Raw genomic sequence first — 22,197 nt, forward strand, 5'->3', positions numbered from 1 at the left:
GATATACAAGAAATCGTTCGCCATAACACTCTAGGGTAATGTTGCCTGTCTTTTTTTACCCAAGAAGTGGAGGTCTCAAAGTACATGCGACGTTATATTCTTGTTAAACTCGAAAGAAATAGACATGAGAAAGTCTGAAAGTGCAGATGGTTTTATTGTCATGACTTGTTGATGTGACACAAATCTATCACAACGGCAACATCAGTGACTAGAGAAGATGCATGAAATGTTCACAATATAGTCAATCTTTGTCCATGTGTGGCTTGCAGTTTTTCACGACGTTTCATCACTATGATAATGTCACAGCCGATAAAGTTTCTGTTTTGTTCCAACGTGTTACAATAAAAATCTAAGAATACTAGCATCTTGAACATGAAGAGTGTCTGTCCGCAATGGTCGTCATCAGGATCTCTGTCAGTATAAGTCGCGATGCTATCTCATGAGATCCATGTCGGGGTATTTTCTGAGCATGTAAATTCTCACTTAAAACATGGTTGAAACTTCGACTCATGTCACTCAGATCAATGAATTGAAACTGAGGGAATTTATAAATGGGAAACCAACCCAACACATTCCTTAAATAGCCCTTAACTCCTAATCGCGATCTCAGCTGTCGACCAAGATTCTTAACGCGATCTCTACCGGCAGAACCGGAGATCCTCTGCCCTGTAATTTATGTAGCAATCCTGAGATGTGGGCAAATCGACTTCATGCAAAACACTGCATCTGGTGCGAGTACAGAAAAGTAAAGACGTCTATTGTGTACGAGGGGTGATCAATAAGTCCTCGGCCTCACCCAGAAACAAGGTACACAACTCACATAATCATTAGTATGACGTATTTTAGCAATGTCCACGAAATTTCAAATTACTGTGGTCAATACTTTCCAGTTGACGTCCATTTGAAAATCAGTAGGTAAGTGGCGAAAAAAACAAGGTTGAACTGTGTGTGGGTCGTGTTCCTCATGCCATGAATCGGCATAAAATCGTCGAAGACCTAGTCAAAATGTTTGGTGAAGATTCCCATCTTATTTCAACTAAACAGAAGTGGGTATCTGACTCTCAGCGGAGCAAGTTGACCCGCACACCTCAGGTCGCATCTCAATTTTCCATGTCTTTATCCTTCTGCCTCATTGAACGTTACTGGGTGTCGACTGCAAACTAATGATCAAAATGATTTGAATTTTAGACATTCATTAATCTTGTGTTTTAAAATTATTCCACGAGTTTTGAGTTCTGCACCTTATTTCTGGGTGAGGCCGAGGACTTATTGATCACCCCTTGTATTAAAAACTAGAAACAAAATTACAGGTCTCGTAAAGGGAAGATTATCACCATAAATAAAGCAGACGTGCTTTGCAAGATAAAAAGAAAGGGGAATATATTTAACTAAAGAAGAGACTAACACCTTCAAAATTTTCTACACCAGATTGTGCAAATAGAAGATTGCAAGTATTGCCTTTTACAAATTTATTAGAATTTGGCATTTCTCAAATCAAAGTGACTTGCTGAATGGGTAGTTATGAACAGCATAAAATTCTGTGCTAAATTACGAATAGCATACAACAATCTCAAAGTGCCACAAGTACAATACGATCAGCAATCAGGAAGTGTCTAAAATCTCTATCGGACAGGTTTCTACTGGTTTCACTGTCCAGGGATCTATGGAAACTCTCCTCGCAGAGTTTCTGGCTGTTTACCGCTAGACAGGAGACTGATTCAAAATGGGAAGTACCAATAGGAGCTCTGGATTCTCTGTCACTGTGAAAATCAGTCCAATAGGAGCTCTGGATTCCCTGTCACTGTGAAAATCAGTCCAATAGGAGCTCAGGATTCTCTGTCACTGTGAAAGTCAGTCCAATATAGGAGCTCAGGATTCTCTGTCACTGTGAAAGTCAGTCCAATAGGAGCTCAGGATTCTCTGTCACTGTGAAAGTCAGTCCAATGGGAGCTCAGGATTCTCTGTCACTGTGAAAGTCAGTCCAATAGGAGCTCTGGATTCTCTGTCACTATGGAGACCAGTCATAACAGACAAACATCATGGTAACAGACAGTTCTCAGTTTAAAAATAATTGGTCCATTGTGTATAATCAACAGGATTATGTTCCCAATTCTCCTAACTCAGAGGTGTTGGCTATAAGCATCTAGGCGCCTGAAGGGCTGCTAGAAGCGTGATCTAGTCAGGCTACATGTATGTGCCACACACACTTCGGCAACCTGAAATAACTCAAATATTGTACCAAAGTTGTTCACTGTGCAAGAAAACAAAACCAAAAAACAACTAACTATTCTGTAACTTGTTTACCTAAAAGCTATAATATAAGGTGTACGTACAATAAATATCATTTTACAGATAACCTACGTACATGTACAACTAAGTACGCTGACATTTTGTGTATATATAGATATCACATCTACATACTGCAACATGATGGTATAGAAGACTACTCTAAATACATATGGTTCATCTCAAATGGCATAAAAAGTGCATAGAATAAAAATATATAACTGTGGAACATAATACATGATTTTGAAATATGAACAAATAAATAAAAAGCTGTAATCTTTGAATATTAGAATTTAGATTGATATACAGATTTAAATGACTACTATGGCTGTTAGTCCTGAATTGACAAGCACCATGATTGATTTTTAATAATCTATATAAATTATTAGCAATTTACTATTAATACATACATGTAGTTGCCTGAGTCAAACTTTGTTGATGGCGATTTAGAGTGAAAAGTATGCATAGCATATGGTATATTGTTTGATTGAGTGTTAACTAAAATAAACCCATTGAGAGTAATGCATATCTTCATTATTTAGAAAGCACAGGGTGCAAAACACCACCAGTGCATACATTTGTCTACAGGTTAGTGCAGGTAAAATTGAATCTGTATCTGTCCACCTGCACCTGTCCATGTAGGTATTGGGTATGTGGATTTCCAACTGTGAAATGCGAAATAAAGAATTGAAATTATTTTGGTTTGATCCAGACTTCATAAATCTTAATGGGTTCTTGCTAACTGTACTGATCAGTACCAACTGTGAAATAATAAAGTAAGAATTACAATGGTTATGGTTTGATCCAGACTTCATAAATCTGTCATTTCAACAGAGTGGTGCAGGTGTAACTAATTAGTGCAGGTGACTTTGAACGAAACCTGCACCAGTCAAGGTATACATGTATGCAGACAAAAGTATTTCGAGCCCTGCATACATAACGTTACATGTATAACTGTATATCCATGAGACCATCCTGGTTAATACATCCCATCCTTGCTTTCAACTAATAACAGTGAGTGTAAACTAACTGTGACAGTCCCCGAGGTGTAAGTATTACAATAGTCTGTGCAGTCGAAGCCATACAAGTCTGTCACTACAGTGGATCTGTTGAAGCTAATGGTTTGGTCCGAGATCCTATATGAAGTTTGTTCTACATGTCTCATGAATGGCATGCTGAAGAAAAAGCTTGCAGTTTTTATGACAGGATGTAGTAAGGCCTGGTCCACTGTTCATTGTGCTTATCTAAAAACAGAATGTTTTACATCAAATGTATGTATAATATTTATAGTATTACATAGTCATTGTTATGACTTGTGGGAGAACAACTTCCTGCAAGGTAAAAATGGATACAGAAGTCCTCTTTTTGCAACCTATAGCATCACAAACTCTCTTGTTTATATATACTAATAAATGCAAGCTATGGTTTCTTGGAAACATCTTTTCTGAGGCCTAAAATATCAAATCAATATACAATACATTGGCATGAAGAATGGTAACTATTGTGACAACACCTACGAGACATGTTCACATGTAACATCACTTTTATACATGTTCTGAATAGCACCAACATTTCACTCTATGGCTTATAAGATGTAGACAGAGATACATGTCTGTACAAGTCTAGTAAGGGTTACCGGCATTCTTGGTTTATTCACATCTTTCAGACTCGACGGGGGTCTAAGGAGAAGGGGGGGTTCACCTCCATTTATAAAGCAAGGGGGAGTAAGGGGTTTCAGCTCCTTTACAAACCTGGTGAGAATAATCATTTTGCAAGGACTGTAAGCTGTTACTGTTAGCATGGTCTCCACCCTATTCTTGCTCTACTTGCTTAATAGTATGACACCAATGAATAGAGAAACACTTAGCATTTGAATATTCGTCAAATACACATGTGCAAGAGTTCTGATTGGCTCAGAGCCAACAGTACTTGAAACGGCATGGTAACAGGGTTCGAACAAGAATTCAAAAGTTCACTACACATTACGCTGCGTCAGAGAAGTAATGCAGGACATGAGGACCAACTGTTTCGATGGGGACGGGCGCCAGACTATTCCGCAGAGAAGCGATCAGGGGAGTGAACTGGAGCTAGGGTAGGATGGATACCAGGCTATTTAGTTGGTTCAATTGACAAGTCTTGGACCAGTATACAGTATACCTGACTATGTACCTGACCGTGGCTAATATACTGGACAGACCAACACTTGACCTGTAGCACTGTGCTGTAGTTTCAGACCGTAGTATCGTAGCAGTCGTGTAGAACAGCCACACCCGCTACGGCGCGACAGGTCCCCATGTTGCCGACAATCTTCCATTCGCCGACTCGAGGGTCGAACATCTCAACCGTGTTGAGGTAGTGCGCCCCATCGTGGCCACCCAGCGCATACAGGCACTCTCCGAGGACGCCGATTCCTGCGCCACTGCGACACATGTTCATAGGGGCTACTGACGACCATCTAAACAACAACAAAAAGAAATTAACGGAATTAAATGGAATTTTCCAGCAACACATGGACTTTTAGCAGTTACTGTAATACTGACAGCTAGTGACACTAGTACATGTACTGCCAAGTATAACTACAACACTAACGGTTACCTACTAAGGCCATGTGTGTGTGTGTGTGTGTGTGTGTGTGTGTGTGTGTGTGTGTGTGTATGTGTGTGTATGTGTGTGAGTGTGTGTGTGTGTGTGTGTGTGTGTGTGTGTATGTGTGTGTGTGAGTGTGTGTGTGTTTCGGTCTCCATGTCCATCTGAAATGAATTTGCAATAAGTCAGAGTTGACTCTGAGTCTGATCCAGTTTGAATGTTATCATTTGTACGCATTGTGGTTCTGTCATCATCATCTTGTTAACCATTATGAGTTTTCGAGGGAAATGTTGACAGCAATAAATTTCCTATAGTACTTATGAGACTCACTTCAACAGAAGGAACTAGAGTTCCACGACCTCATACCTTCGCCAAATTATTCTAACCTTTATGACATGAGTGCTTCTCATTGATAATGCAAATAAGGTCATAATTTGCATGAATCATCAGATGATAATCTTCTCCACCCATATAACAGAAGTTGTCCAAAGTATGATAGTCTTATCTTAACAAAGAAGAAAATTCTAGCATTTATAATCAATTATGCAAATGACATATAATTAGCATAATTCAAGGACGTTCACATTCACATAACTTCTAAATTCCAGGAGTATGAAATTGCCATCATGTACCAGTATGGAATTATAGCAGATTCTCCTTAATTACGCAAATTAGATCTTCATTTGCATATTTTCTATCTATCAACATTCCTCTCTTCCTCAGTTACAAATGTCACATATTTCAATTGTCCTATGATGGAATACAGCAGGTTTATGAAATTTCCTCATTAATTATGCAAATTGAACGTGATTTGCATAATTATTGTCTGATTATACAAAGCATCACTTATTATAAGCTACCTACATACCAAAAGTGATGATGATTCGTCAACCCCATCTTGAGTTATAGCATTTTCTCATTTATTATGCTAATGAACTGGTGCATCATCATCTTGTATGACAGCCAACGAAAGGGTATGTCACCCCGTAAAAAGGGCAGTATAACCCCTTCGTAGCGAAAGCATGTCCACTAATGATGATGATGATGGTGCAAATGAGGTCTTCATTTGCATAGTTGATGTCTTCATTTGCATAGTTAATATCGATCAATAATTCCATCTTCCTCAATTACATATGTTGCATGTTTGAGAGTCCAATACTGGAATGCAGCAGATTTATAAACTTTCCTAATTAATTATGCAAATTAGCTTCTGATTTGCATAATTAGTACCTCATGATGTAAGTTATCACTCAAGATATCTACAAACCAAATATCATGACCATCCATCAACCCCTTCCCTTATTCTCTTTCTTTTCAAACATATCCCACTTACTCTCTGGTCCAAGAGCTATCTATCACTCAAAAATCAGGGACATGGCTTGTCCAGAACACGAGATATCAAAACAGGAAGTTCCGCTGCAGTACTGTTACAGGCCGCTAGGGGGCCTAAAATCTAATCATTTTCAGGTCTCATCAACTTACCCTCATACCAAATATCAAGACAATCCATCCAGGCCTTCTTGAGTTCTGTTGCTATTCCACGCACACACACACACACACACACACACACACACACACACACACACACACACACACACACACACACACACACACACACACACACACACACACACACAGACACACACACACACACACTGTCGAAGGTAATTAGTGCATGTCACATCCTCTGGTATGACCCTAGCATTGAAATACTGTAATGTACCTGTCCTCAGCTGCGTAGTATCGCTCCAGGGTACTGAGGTTGGACTTGCCGTCGTAACCTCCCATGGCGTACAGTTTACCGCTCAGGGTTGCCACGCCGACCCCACCACGTCTGGCACTCATGCTCGCTGTCATGGACCACTAGGGGGCAGAGATGGTAACACAATACATGTAGGTCATGATTGAAAGGTCTCTATTGTAGCCCTATATAAGGAAGAAGAGTATCTATCTATAAGCAACATACAGCATAGAGTAGCTGTCACTAAATTCAAGATTGGTTGTCACAAATTACATATTGAAACACGAAGGCACAACCGCACGCTTCTAGAAAATAGACTTTGCCAATATTGTAAGTTAGATCAAATATAAGATGAGTGACACTTAATTTTAGATTGTAATTTTTACGCTATAGAAAGAAATGTTCTTTTCAAATGAGAAATTCCCATACTTTGAATATTTATACGCAACGGATAAATTCATATTTTTGTTGCGTCTGGACAACCCTTGTACAAGAAACATAATCTGTTCATACATCTACACATGTACAAAGAAGCGAGAAGAAGTTGACTCTACTGGATTAGCTTAGCTTATCACTTTTCTCTACCATGTAACGTTATGTTTAACTATGTACTGTATATATTTCACTGTGTATGTCACTTACATGTTAGTTAGGTTTATGTTCAACGACCTGTATTTAGCCCCTAGGGGAAAAAATGTACAATAAAGGTCTTCATTCAATAAAGGATGACATAGTGGTCATTTCTGTACATCGTATTTAAATCTACCTGATCACAAGGACACAATGCTTAACGATGATCACAGACTACAGATTCAACATTACCTGTCAATTGAGAGCGTTAGAAAAAATGGGTTTTGTTTGCAAGTTGGCTTTGTTCTTATTTGGAGTCCCAGACTATTTCAAAACATTGTTAGTGTACTGGTCATGACTGTGTTGAATGTAGATTAACACTTGCAATGCTATAGAAAAAAAAGAAATTAGTTAAAGTAAAGAAATCATTATAAATCAAAATAAAAGCAAAACTTAGTTCTGAATAATATTTTCAGTTTTGGCAACAAAATTTTAGAATAGGTGCCTTAAAGTGTAAAATTCTAATCAAATCAAAATTAATCAAAAGTACTTAGGTCACACTTTTATCATCTAAGATCTTTGAAATCAATGTATACATCATAAAGTTGTTTTGTATCACTAATTTTAACCAAATCCAAAATGGTAAAAAAAAGGACCTGCACAAACTTTAACACAGATATCATTTGTAACAAAGAACAAACTGCAGTAGTATACAGTATATACAGTAATCACAGTTTCACCTGGCTAGTTTCAGGGTCGTATCTCTCCACGCTCTTCAGGTACGACGCACCATCATGGCCACCTACCGCGTACATTCGACCCTCCAGAACACCTACCGCAACGTGTCGGCGCTTACAGTGCATCGGAGCTGCGTAACCTGGCAGTGACAAAACGTGACAAACGGAATGAAAATGATGCAAAAGCTTTGGACTGATTGACTGATTAAATAAGTTCATTCCTTCATAAATTTCAATATGAATTTTGTATTACTGACTATCATTATGAAATACGTAGCAAGGTATAAAACTGCATTTTAAGACAAGTTGTGAATTTTGTATGTGCTGTGAAGTTGAAAAGAGGAGAGTTATCTTTTCTTACTAATGCATGCAATGGTTCATACCCCCCTAGCAAGACCCAATTGTGACGTCAGTGTCACAGGCTACATGAATAGAACTAGACAGCATCCCTTTCCCCCTAAGTAAGAAACATTGTGATAGAGACAACCTCAACTCTCTAATAGTGAGAACTAACTGAACCAAGAGGAGAAATGGGTTATAAAGGCTGCTGAGGAACATTCCCTACATTTAGACTGGAATGGTTTTGATCCACTCATCATACAGGGGAAGGACCCCTAGTCTTTTTCATACTAGTGTTTTGGGTTCTTTAATGTGCTATAAACACAGGACTTCCCTTTACAATCTACTCTGGGGACGTCTGAAATCATAGGCACTCATTTTGACCTCTTAACTGAAGTAAAGAAGAGTACAGTACAGCATTAGAGCCTGACAGTGATTCTCATGATCTAGATTTTAGGTAAAACACGCCACCTGCATATATAAGGCCAAAACAATGCCAAAAATCTGTAATTTCTCAAGTAAAATTAATTTCTACAAGCATAGATGGTTTCAAATGTATGACGTATATCCTTATAAAGCTGTATTTTGAGACTTACGCCAATGGTCGGATTTGGGGTCATAAACCTCCACACAGTCGAGCACGGCCGACCCGTCGTACCCTCCCACGGCGTACAGCAGTCCACCCATCACTCCCACCGCCACGTATCTCCTGGCGGTACACATGGGCGCCACGTACTTCCACCTGCGCTCCGTCGGGTTGTAACATTCCACCGTGTTCAGGTACTGACTCCCGTCATGGCCACCTGCGGACATTGATGGGGGGACGTTAAAATGGTGCATTTCTACAAACAAGATGATTTTTTTTCACCTGCTCCATTGTTGTGAGATGGAAGTCCTAACTAAGCTTGAGCACAAGAATGGTAGGAATATTACAAATAATAGTACATTTCATACAAGAATTAAACTAAAAAAGGTAAAGGTAGTCCCATAGCCTTTGTGAGGCTGTAGAGGCAGTGGGTTATCAACTGTGTCTAGGGCACAGTATTGGAAAGCAAAGCCCAACCTCTCCTTCCACCACCTTTCAATTTAGTCTTACCTCCCATACCCAATGACACAATGTCTAGCCAGGAATGCAAGGAGTCAAACCCATGCCCTCTAGATCCCGCGTCTGCTATCCTAACCACTCGCCAATTCAACGTCAGTTTCTCAACAAGGTGTCACCAACTACTACATATCTGTGACAGGACCTCTCCTTGGTACTGAACTGACTATCACCAACTATTACATATCTGTGACAGGACCTCTCCTTGGCACTGAACTGACTATCACCAACTATTACATATCCGTGACAGGACCTCTCCTTGGTACTGAACTGACTATCACCAACTATTACATATCCGTGACAGGACCTCTCCTTGGTACTGAACTGACTATCACCAACTATTACATATCTGTGACAGGACCTCTCCTTGGTACTGAACTGACTATCACCAACTATTACATATCTGTGACAGGACCTCTCCTTGGTACTGAACTGACTATCACCAACTATTACATATCCGTGACAGGACCTCTCCTTGGTACTGAACTGACTATCACCAACTATTACATATCTGTGACAGGACCTCTCCTTGGCACTGAACTGACTATCACCAACTATTACATATCCGTGACAGGACCTCTCCTTGGTACTGAACTGACTATCACCAACTATTACATATCTGTGACAGGACCTCTCCTTGGTACTGAACTGACTATCACCAACTATTACATATCCGTGACAGGACCTCTCCTTGGTACTGAACTGACTATCACCAACTATTACATATCTGTGACAGGACCTCTCTTTGGTACTGAACTGACTATCACCAACTATTACATATCTGTGACAGGACCTCTCCTTGGTACTGAACTGACTATCACCAACTATTACATATCTGTGACAGGACCTCTCCTTGGTACTGAACTGACTATCACCAACTATTACATATCTGTGACAGGACCTCTCCTTGGTACTGAACTGACTATCACCAACTATTACATATCCGTGACAGGACCTCTCCTTGGTACTGAACTGACTATCACCAACTGCCATATATATCTATCACAGGACCTCTCCTTGGTACTGAACTGACTATCACCAACTATTACATATATGTGATAGGACCTCTCCTTGGTACTGAACTGACTATCACCAACTACTATATATCTTTCACAGGACCTCTCCTTGGTACTGAACTGACTATCACCAACTACTACATATATGTGATAGGACCTCTCCTTGGTACTGAACTGACTATCACCAACTACTACATATATGTGATAGGACCTCTCCTTGGTACTGAACTGACTATTACCAACTATTACATATATGTGATAGGACCTCTCCTTGGCACTGAACTGACTATCACCAACTACTATATATCTTTCACAGGACATCTCCTTGGTACTGAACTGAGTATCACTAACTATTACATATCTGTGACAGGACCCCTCCTTGGTACTGAACTGAGTATCACTAACTATTACATATCTGTGACAGGACCTCTCCTTGGTACTGAACTGAGTATCACTAACTATTACATATCTGTGACAGGACCTCTCCTTGGTACTGAACTGACTATCACTAACTATTACATATCTGTGACAGGTGTCACAACTGTTTTTATCCAATACTGAATTGTGCTAGAGATAATGAATTCTATCCTGACCTGCATATCCCTCAAACCACCGTAGCTTTTTTACGACGAATCTTACCGTATGGGGTCAAAACTGACCCCACAATGTTTTCTACAAATATAGCTTTATTGGTGCCTATTTTTGTGGTTTGTATATATGTATAGTTTAAGTAATCTATAAGGGACAGTTTGACATGATTAGATGTGAATAATTTTTGCTCATTATCATAATTTATGCAAAAATAGGGAACATCGTCTTTTGCAACTAATGCTATTCAGACAAGCGGGCTCTTTTGAGGCCTGCGCCAACACTTGATGTCATATAGCATCTGAATGGCTTACGCTAGAACAACCAAACTTGGTTACCTTTGCTAAAATTTCGTTGGCAACAATTTGACTCTAATGAAATATCTAATCAATGTTTTCATGTTGCTATGGAAACCGATTTTTTTAGAGCCATATTTGGAAAAAGTCGCTAATTTTGGATTTTACAATGTAATTCTAGGGCTGTCTTTTTAAATTGCATTTATTTTCTTACATCAATACCAACCAATTTAATTCACTATCACTTGTATGATTTAATATTCATAATTTATGCATATTTGATTACGTCATCGGTCAAAATCTAAAATGGCGGACGATATAATTAGATTAGCTGTAACCGGCTATTTTTAACCCCAAATTTCATCAATACGATGTTTATTCAAACAGAAACAATCTTAGTATAATCGTTTGGGGCCATTTTCATTGTGATATTAGGTTATATGATGAAAAAATGCATTTAAAATAATTCAAGATGGCGGAACCAAGATGGCGGATTTCGCTAGTGTAACTTGATATGAATATAATTTCTATGACGTCATTTTGACGTCGTTCCTATTGTCATCTACAAATAACGTCTTTGGATACATCATGATTTATCATACAAAATTTCTATTTAAGTTTTATCGCGTACCTTTGAATTATACGGAAATACCCAATTTGTTGGTTTTCGTCAATAAAATCACATAAATGACGTCATAATACGTCGCGACGTCATTAATCTCTACGTACATTTAAAAAATTTGTTTTTTTTACGTTTCTACAAAATTATGTTTTGACACTATGATCATAATAACCCTTATCATACATGTTTCTAGATGACAAGTATCAAACAATAGGGAATATGAGTGCAGATTTTGCTGGGGTCAGTTTTGACCCCACTGGACCATGCGTAAACTTTCTACGATAACTTAATCAACAATGAGCCAATCTCAGTAAAAACTTGTGAGAAGTTATAAGACATATATACAAACAAACTCATAGAAGGAATTTTGTTTTCGACTCGAAATGTCAAAATGGCACATGTTCATGTACGCCTGGGGTCAGTTTTGACCCCATACGGTGGTTTGAGGGTTAAATACGAAAAATGGCAATAATGTTACAAAATTTTTACTGTAAAAGCATTTTGGCAGAGAGTGTGTGACTGTTCAATCAGACTAGGAGATGTAGAGGGAAAGAAAAAAGTTGATATCGAAAGGCCTACTACACTTTGCTTAGTGAACCCCAGCTAATCAGGGTATAACTTGTCTAAGAGAACCATAACTTTCTCTATGCAACAGACAACACGAACTATGTGCTAAGTTTGCTATCTCCTTGTTAAGCTCCACGACGTTCTCCAATTGGTTGCGTGTGAGTCTCCATGGCAAGAACCTTAGGTCTAAATACCAGTTAACGCAATTCAAATGTAGAACTGGTAGATATAGAAAGACTACACTACTGTACCTTGTTGACCTTCTCAATAAAAAAGTACAGCAGATAAGCACTTAGTAAGTAGATATTTTAAATTAAGTCTTGTTAATTAAGATATGTGATGTTTTATTATATGTATATCTGTTTGCTTTTAGACTGATTGTAAGACATACTTCAGTTCAGCCAAGAGGCTGCCTTTGTATGCTGTGTCATGGGACAACAATAAAAACCATTCATACATATCAACGAATGAAAAATAATGATGAACAGATGTTATACAAGTGAAAACTTGACTTGAGGGAATATTTAGCAACATGTAGTATAGTATGACTTGGAATGTTAACTTTTGCTTTCCCTTCATATGCTTAAGGCATCTTTACAAAAGTAAAACCTTATACCTGCAAATGGCATTTATTTCTCACCTGTGTGGTGCACTAAACTTTGAACCACTGACCCCTCAAAAAAAGCAGAAACTTGACCCTCAAATACAACAACTCATACCCTGCTGTGAGGTGTTTTCATATTGACCTTTAAACCCTGACCATTAACCTCATTGTAACCTTTACCAATGACGTAAACTAGCACCGCCCCCTAACCTTAATGCAGGTGTGTCCATGCTACCATTTAACCCCTAACCCTTAACCTCATGGTAACCCTTACCAACGGCGTACACTTGTCCCTCTAGCACAGCAACCCCGACCCCGCTGCGAGGCGTGTTCATGCTGGCCACGATGCTGACCTTGCCGGAGCTGAGGTCGAAGCGCTCCACACTGCTGAGGGAGTGTCCCGTGGTGTCCATCCCTCCGCAGCAGTAGATTACACCTGGGGACAAACAAGGTCAATGTCCTTCCTAAACTATTATTCATGGAGCAATTGTCATATTTAGTAACCTGGCACAGAGTGGCACCCGCGTGATGTAGCCCTGATAAGCTGAGGACTGCATTGGGCTTATGCAAAGAAAAAAATTAAAGGCCGCACCCATCTCCCTTTGTTTAGCCCTTGGACCAGACTGCCTTTTGTACAGCTGAGGGCTGGTCCACTGGTAGTGGTGTGTGTGTGACTTTGATACATACTCCTTCTCAGACATTACAAATGCTGATTGCTAAGCAGAGAAAACAGTATGTATGTGCAATCTTGTTAATGAATGACTTGAAACTGATAACTGAATGTGTAGAAAATTTGTCAGTTTGGTACAACCAAGAAATATGAGAATCTTAATGCACATTTATTTCCTTGCAAGTGCAAGAAATATGGAATCATAATGTAAAATGTGCTAAAACGTACAATGTATGAGACGGAGTAAAAAAGTAAAACAAACTGATGTTTTCTTCAAATGAGCTGAAATTTGGCACAAAGGTACATGTAAAGGCACATCTCTTCTTGAGACTGAAATATATTTGCTGTTCAGATTTCTATGAGTGACTGAGCTGATTTCAAGATGACCAGTCAGCCTTGTGAGTTTGTTATAAAACCACTTGCATCACTTTTTGACTCCCCTTGGTACACCGTCAATAATATGAATATTTCATTACTCAGAGTGTCCTCCATATTTCTGCTAAATATCTTCGATGAGCGCTAACAAAAGATGATTTCCACATGTACTGACCCACACACGAGCGCCTGGGCCTGATGCGGTCCCGTTTGATCCGTCCGCGCCTGTCCGGCAGCATGTGGTAGTTCTTGGCTTCGTCCAGCAGGTCTCGACAGGCCAGGTCCTGTTTGATCAGGTCCTCATGCTCCACTGTGTCCACCAGGAAGTGGGGGGACAGCAGGGGCAGGCGGACCTACGGGGGAGTAGTTTGTGTATGTGACAATAATAATGCATCCCTATTACATATACATGTATAGGTGGTGCCATTGCAAAGTGGGAAAGCATAGCATGTCTTTACCTGTTCGAGAAGTTCTGCTATGTAGGCACAATTTTCCCAGCCATGGTACACCCAGAGATGATTGTATTGGAAGCCTTCTCCATAGACATACGTGTATGCAGTTCTTTTAAGAGTTTACAGGCAGTAAAGCTGGTACTTATACATGTGTAGTAGGAAAGTATGACAAGTCATGTCTTCACCTGTTTGAGAAGTTCTGCTATGATATTGTAATGTTTACCATTCTCTTGGTTGTGATATGCCTAAAAATGATTGCTTTTAAAACCTCCCCCTCCATAGACATGTGCAGTTCTTTCAAGTGTCTATAGGAGGCGCCCATGCACAGTAAGAAAACATGATATGAATCTACCTGTTTGAGTAGCTCTGCTATGTGATGTTTGCGGTTCTCACGGTCATGATACGCCCACGAGATGATTGCGTTGAAAACCTCCTCCTCGTTGGACACGTGCAGGTCCTCTGACGCGATCAGCTCCGTCAGCTGTGCCTTGGGCAGCATCAGAAACTCCTCCTCCTCTATCACCTGTGGGGGGGGCAAAGGAGGGAAGGATTAAAGGAGGGATGAGGAAAGAAATGAGAGAAAGTTGAAACATAATGATCTCCAACAGGTTTATCTCAGGCAGCATCAAAACATCTCTTTTACATGCATTACCTGCAGGAGGGAAGGACTGACTGAATGAATGAATGAATGAATGAATGAATGAAGGACGGAGACAAAGTTAGGATTGCCATTAACTCTGTCAGACTGCCAGCTGTATCTTAGTCTTACTTAGGCAGCATCAAAAACTGCTCTTTTGCAACCTGTGGATAAACATGAATACATATTAAGTAAATAAATAAAGGAAGCTTAGAAAGAAGGAAGGAAAATGTACAGTATAGTATCTCAACTTCTGCTAATATAATCAGCTACGGGAAGATAAAATTCTTCAATTTATGTCAAATGACTTACCCAATAAAGCTATTCACAAAGTCATAACAAATATATGATTCATTCTATATTTATCAAGATGTTGACTTTGGCTATAAAAATCCAATATTCTTCCTAATTTCAGATAGTTTCCTGACCTGTGTGAAATGGCGCTGAGCGAACTGTTCTGAGGCAGCGAGGAGGTCGTGACAGGTGTGGGCATCAGCAAAGTTCCTGATTCCTGGGGAAAACAAACAACAATTTGTTTAAAAGAAAAGAATGAAAATGGAAAAAAAAATGAAGCCCATTCTATTTCTAGCATTCAGATCTAGATCAGTGTTGTGTAAACCATTTAAGACACCTGCCTACATAGATTGTTGCTTTGTTGTATAAGAACATGGAGTGTCCACTGAGACAGTAACACTTTTTGGTTCAAGACACTTACCAAGACAGTTGGCAGGGTGAAGCTGTTCCTTTAGGAAGTTGGTTTAAGACACCTACGGAGACAGTTGGCAGGGTGAAGCTGTTCCTTTAGGAAGTTGGTTTAAGACACCTACCGAGACAGTTGGCAGGGTGAAGCTGTTCCTTTAGGAAGTTGGTTTAAGACACCTACCGAGACAGTTGGCAGGGTGAAGCTGTTCCTTTAGGAAGTTGGTTTAAGACACCTACCGAGACAGTTGGCAGGGTGAAGCTGTTCCTTTAGGAAGTTGGTTTAAGACACCTACCGAGACAGTTGGCAGGATGAAGTTGTTCCTTTAGGAAGTTGGTTTAAGGAACCTACCGAGACAGTTGGCAAGGTGAAGCTGTTTCTTTAGGAAGTTGGTTTAAGACACCTACCGAGACAGTTGGCAGGGTGAAGCTGTTCCTTTAGGAAGTTGGTTTAAGACACCTACCGAGACAGTTGGCAGGGTGAAGCTGTTCCTTTAGGAAGTTGGTTTAAGACACCTACCGAGACAGTTGGCAGGGTGAAGCTGTTTCTTCAGGAAGTTGGTTTAAGACACCTACCGAGACAGTTGGCAGGGTGAAGCTGTTCCTTTAGGAAGTTGGTTTAAGGAACCTACCTAGACAGTTGGCAGGGTGAAGCTGTTCCTTTAGGAAGTTGGTTTAAGACGCCTACCGAGACAGTTGGCAGGGTGAAGCTGTTCCTTTAGGAAGTTGGTTTAAGACACCTACAGCGACAGTTGGCAGGGTGAAGCTGTTCCTTTAGGAAGTTGGTTTAAGACACCTACTGAGACAGTTGGCAGGGTGAAGCTGTTTCTTTAGGAAGTTGGTTTAAGACACCTACAGCGACAGTTGGCAGGGTGAAGCTGTTTCTTTAGGAAGTTTGTTTAAGACACCTACCGAGACAGTTGGCAGGGTGAAGCTGTTTCTTCAGGAAGTTGGTTTAAGACACCTACCGAGACAGTTGGCAGGGTGAAGCTGTTCCTTTAGGAAGTTGGTTTAAGGAACCTACCTAGACAGTTGGCAGGGTGAAGCTGTTCCTTTAGGAAGTTGGTTTAAGACACCTACCGAGACAGTTGGCAGGGTGAAGCTGTTCCTTTAGGAAGTTGGTTTAAGACACCTACAGCGACAGTTGGCAGGGTGAAGCTGTTTCTTTAGGAAGTTGGTTTAAGACACCTACTGAGACAGTTGGCAGGGTGAAGCTGTTTCTTTAGGAAGTTTGTTTAAGACACATACCGAGACAGTTGGCAGGGTGAAGCTGTTTCTTTAGGAAGTTGGTTTAAGACACCTACCGAGACAGTTGGCAGGATGAAGTTGTTCCTTTAGGAAGTTGGTTTAAGGAACCTACCGAGACAGTTGGCAAGGTGAAGCTGTTTCTTTAGGAAGTTGGTTTAAGACACCAACTGAGACAGTTGGCAGGGTGAAGCTGTTTCTTTAGGAAGTTGGTTTAAGACACCTACTGAGACAGTTGGCAGGATGAAGCTGTTCCTTTAGGAAGTTGGTTTAAGACACCTACTGAGACAGTTGGCAGGGTGAAGCTGTTTCTTTAGGAAGATTGTTTAAGACACATACCGAGACAGTTGGCAGGGTGAAGCTGTTTCTTTAGGAAGATTGTTTAAGACACATACTGAGACAGTTGGCAGGGTGAAGCTGTTTCTTTAGGAAGATTGTTTAAGACACATACCGAGACAGTTGGCAGGATGAAGCTGTTTCTTTAGGAAGTTGGTTTAAGACACATACCGAGACAGTTGGCAGGGTGAAGCTGTTTCTTCAGGAATGTTGAGCAGGACTGTTGGACGTCGGGCAGCTGTAGAAGTGAGGAGGCGTACAGGAGACCTTGTACTGTGTCAACATGGATCTCCAGACGACCTGAGGGACACAGAGAAACATTTCCCCATCCGTCATATGTCTAAAACTGTATTTCTTGTTTATTTCACTGTAACTTTATGTTCACTGTTTTCACAGTCACCTCTGTACCGTGAACGTATCATCACCGTGAAAAAAATTGTTATTATCTATGATTCCTTCACATTCCATGAAGTCAAAGTTCAGTGAAAATGTCACTTGCCTTACACCGTGAAATTTTGCTAAGGTGAAGATAAAGTGAACTACAGATATCTTTTCATTTAAAATTTACCACATCAAGTGTGGAATGATTGACATAACAGGTGACTATCACCTTCCAAAGATGTCAACCCGGGACACACATCAGCCTAGTAACCATACCGTTGTGAGCTTGCTGCTACATCTGCAGGGCTAGGAGTTTTGCCCACCCTGTTCATAAGACATAAGCACATGCCGGGAAGTTTTATGGTGTTATGGTGTTTTCAATTACTCACACATCATTCTCGGAGGGCTTGCTAGAAAGTCAGAAATAGGCCTATGCTGAACAGATTGGGGCCTGGAAATCACAGCTAGCTGACCCATGCAGAATTGTGATATGGCCAAACTTATATGTGAACTAGAGTTCCACGACCTCATACCTTCGCCAAATGATTTGAACCTTTATGACTGACGTATTAGGAGTGATTCTCATCAATTTTAAATCATACCAATTGATCATCTTCTCCACCCATAATTTGATTTAACGATGTTCACATTCACATAACTTCCAAATGCTACAAGCACCAATTTGCCATCATTTACCTGTATGGAATTATAGTAACTGTTACTGTAGTTTCTCATTAATTACATATCTTCTATCTATCAACATTCCTCATTTCCTCAGTTACAAATGTCACATATTTGAATAGTCATCTTGGAACACAGCATTTTTTTAAATTGTCTCATTAATTATGGAAATTAGATCTGTGAAAATCCAATCATAGTATTACCATGCATCACGTAAGCTATCTACATACATTGTATCAAAAATCATGACCATCCATCAAGCCCATCTTGAGTTATAGTATTTTCTCATTAATTATGCAAATTATGTCTTCATTTGCATAGTTGATATCTATCAATATTTCTCTCTTCCTCAGTTACATATGTCACATGTTATGCTGGTCGTTACACACACACACACACATATACACACACACACCCATGCTACCCTATGCATACAAATGTAACCTTCTCGGTGAAGGTCTTCAAGAGCAGCAGCTACACAGTACAGTTAGTAAACTGTTCCTGACCTGTGTAGGCATACTCGATGAGGAGTTCCAGACTGCGGGGGTCAACGCCCTTCATGGTGATGGAACCCTGGGAAGCCTCTGCCAGGTCACCTGAGGTAATATGGAAGAGATATAAACATGCATCAACAAGCAACTCTAACAGTGTCGATACTCTTTAACCTTTAACCTGTGAAGGTAGCCAATTGGCACCAACTTTATATTGGCTGTGAGGTTGGGCAGCAGGGAGGACGTCCATACCATTATTAGGTCTTGGACATCTTAAAGTAAATATTTAGAAAGTGGTGGAAATAAAAAAGAGGACTCGGGGGAAAACTTGATAATAATGTGTTATCATCATATTCACTCCCTGATACTGTGTGTACCATTTAGGGTACAGATTTCACTTAGATATTCCAGTCCAGCATTATATTTCATTATCATATAGCCATGGCTACCTGAGGGAAAACGAAGAGTTGGAAGACCTCACACAACTTTAATTACATTGATCGAAAGAGACACTGGACTCTCAGGTTCTGAGTTATTTTCCGCCATGAAGGACAAATTGTACTGGAAGAACTTTATTGACTGTATCCCACCGGAGTAATCCGGATGAACGATGATGATGATGATATAGCCATTAAGCCAATTTAAGGGATCTATGCATCATACAGGAATTTATTACTCTTATATGGGTCTGTTTGGATAGGCTATATAGTAAAGGCCTTCTTAGCTTTGCTCACTCGTTGGATTTATTCAGTGGTTATAGCAAATGACCGGGCGTTATGACACCATCATCATCATCTATCGGCCATCGGCTGGGACTAAATAAGTACATACATCACTCCATATCGCCCTGTCCAACATCATTTGTCCAAAGTGTTCATATGCAATCTCAGTGTCTCTGACTAAACTATCGGTAAAAGTCAAACTTCTGCAGTACACTTGGCCTCTTGGTTTCCATAGAAGGATGGCCGAAAATATTTGCTGTTTGGCTCGAAAGCAGTGTCCAGCAAATGTTACATACCTTGGGCGGGTCATTGATTACACCAGGAAACAACAAATTAACTTCATGCAGCCAAACCTTTATTCATGACCTGTCTTGTTTTAATGTTGCAGGAAGGCAGAGGTACTCAAAAGACCATGTCTATGTGGCAGGTCACTTGAAGAATGTACTGAATGATTTACAAAGGGGCTCGCAAACTTCTATCCCCACTAACCCATCTGTTCAATGTATAATTGATATCAATAAACATTTTATCAACAGCCCTGGTTGCAAGCATCTGTTTTATAATGTGTGATACACTGTTTGTATAGAAACATTTCATCAAAAGATATCAGTATCATATCAGCTTTGATATTCAAACTTTACATCCTGTATCATGAATATGTCACATATATCAAGCAATAGGCCCCACTTATAAAAATATTTTTCTTCTCTCCAGTTTTTGGTTCAGTGGAACAACATTCCATTCCACCCTATCCTGGGACACTTCAGACTCAGAGGGACCAAATGTGGAGGAGTTGCCAAGGAATGTATCAAAACCATGAAAACGTGACAGCCTGGTATGCCTTAGATAGCTCCCACTTCGAAGGACATGGCAAATGCTAAATTCTGAAACCTTATCATTTCCTTCTCTGTAATATAAGTAAACGTCATGATATGTATGTATGTAAACTTCATGAGAATGTACAACAATATTTTCTACAGCTCCAACAACTCAAAATTAGAGGGGCTGATAAGAGAATTATCTGTATCATGGAGACATGACGACATACTTGCATGTCTTATATAGTAATAGTTTATTGCAAATTCATGCCCGTAGGCTAATTGCATGTTGACAACAATGTCGAAATACAAATGTAAGGTAAAACAAAGGTATAGATGAATCTTATATAACTGAAGGGACACATGGGACAAAGGCAGTCTTTTATTATAAATATCTCCATCTAACACTGTAGATCTTGAAATTTTTGTTGTGTATTTATTTTGCATGCCTTATACTATGAAGTTCCTGAATCTGATAGAGGAAGACAGTACAGGGCTCGAAGTTCATTTTTGGGAATAGGTGGACTGGTGCACCCAACCAAAAAAATTAGGTGCACAACATAAAATAAAGTATAATGTTAGCAAAACATAATTACAATGTCCAAAGCTCTCAAGAACATCAATCTGTAATTCTATAGCTAAATTCAAAATCTTAAACAAGTAATACAACACACTTACATTTCAAGAATATTCTGTTTACTGTATACTAGTGTACATTATGTACGTTTACCCTATAGCGTACAAAAATATCTTGATGCACTGGTGCACCCACAGAATTACATGTAGGTGCACAGCTCCCATCTTGGGTGCACACAGGTGCACATGCAACCACTATTTTCAGCCCTGCAGTATAAAGGCTCTACTTCTACATGTAATATCATAAATCTTGAAGAAGTTGTAGTGTATTCATTTCAATTGCAATAGTAATACACACAGCAGAAACAAATATGCACTGTGTCCTGATTTTGCAGTGAGTGGCAAAAACAAAAGAACCACAAGCATTTCAAGAATTACAGTTACTGTATAGTAAATTTCACTTTCCACGAAGATTTACTTTGCTGTAGGAGGGAAAATGAGGTTTTCCGGCTGTTTCCAATATGTGGTTGAAACAATTCTGTACTAACACACATTCACGGTATGAATAATAACTTCTCATTGGAGAAGTCAAACAGGAAATAAAACCACTACAAAAGTTTCAAGATGTACAGTACAAGTTAGATCCTAGGCTGTGCTAACACAGAATGATGTGTTATTGGACACCCCATGGGACTGCTATGATAGGAGAAATATGAGTTGACACAAGGTTGCTTTGTTATGGCAGGAATTCCTCAATCAAAATACTGGTGAAAACAGACATAGTTCTGACTTTGTATTAGGTGCAGTCATATGAATTATGTTGTACAATTCTTTTGGTATAATGGTGGCATCGTGGGGCCTTGTGGTTTGGGTAGTTCATGACTCAGGTGCTGGGTCTGAATCTCATCATCATCATCTTCACTACTGCTTCATCTCTAGCCCAGGTTCCTATGTTTTGATTTACTATACACAAGGCCATCATCTTATATACCAGGATTTATCTCAATGGAGTTGAATAGCAAATTCAAGTGCATACTGACAACACCTGCATGGTACATGT

General features: G+C 39.7%; 1 protein-coding gene across 1 annotated transcript in view; it reads right to left on the reverse strand.

The window, feature by feature from the left end:
* Nucleotides 1-1,454: 1,454 nt before the first annotated feature.
* Nucleotides 1,455-22,197, reverse strand: part of LOC136437083 (kelch-like protein 20) — a 32,926-nt gene continuing 12,183 nt past the window's right edge. Inside the window, exons 4-13 of the mRNA XM_066431549.1 lie at nt 19,037-19,126; nt 17,640-17,768; nt 15,617-15,699; nt 14,904-15,074; nt 14,275-14,452; nt 13,329-13,490; nt 8,856-9,062; nt 7,924-8,060; nt 6,596-6,735; nt 1,455-4,741 (exon numbers count right to left, since the gene is read on the reverse strand). Coding sequence (XP_066287646.1) covers nt 4,516-4,741; nt 6,596-6,735; nt 7,924-8,060; nt 8,856-9,062; nt 13,329-13,490; nt 14,275-14,452; nt 14,904-15,074; nt 15,617-15,699; nt 17,640-17,768; nt 19,037-19,126 — 1,523 coding nt within the window. The 3' untranslated portion in view covers nt 1,455-4,515. The remainder of the gene's footprint in view (nt 4,742-6,595; nt 6,736-7,923; nt 8,061-8,855; nt 9,063-13,328; nt 13,491-14,274; nt 14,453-14,903; nt 15,075-15,616; nt 15,700-17,639; nt 17,769-19,036; nt 19,127-22,197) is intronic.

The sequence above is a fragment of the Branchiostoma lanceolatum genome, chromosome 6 (assembly GCF_035083965.1).
Source record: "Branchiostoma lanceolatum isolate klBraLanc5 chromosome 6, klBraLanc5.hap2, whole genome shotgun sequence".
Lineage (NCBI taxonomy): Eukaryota > Metazoa > Chordata > Leptocardii > Amphioxiformes > Branchiostomatidae > Branchiostoma > Branchiostoma lanceolatum.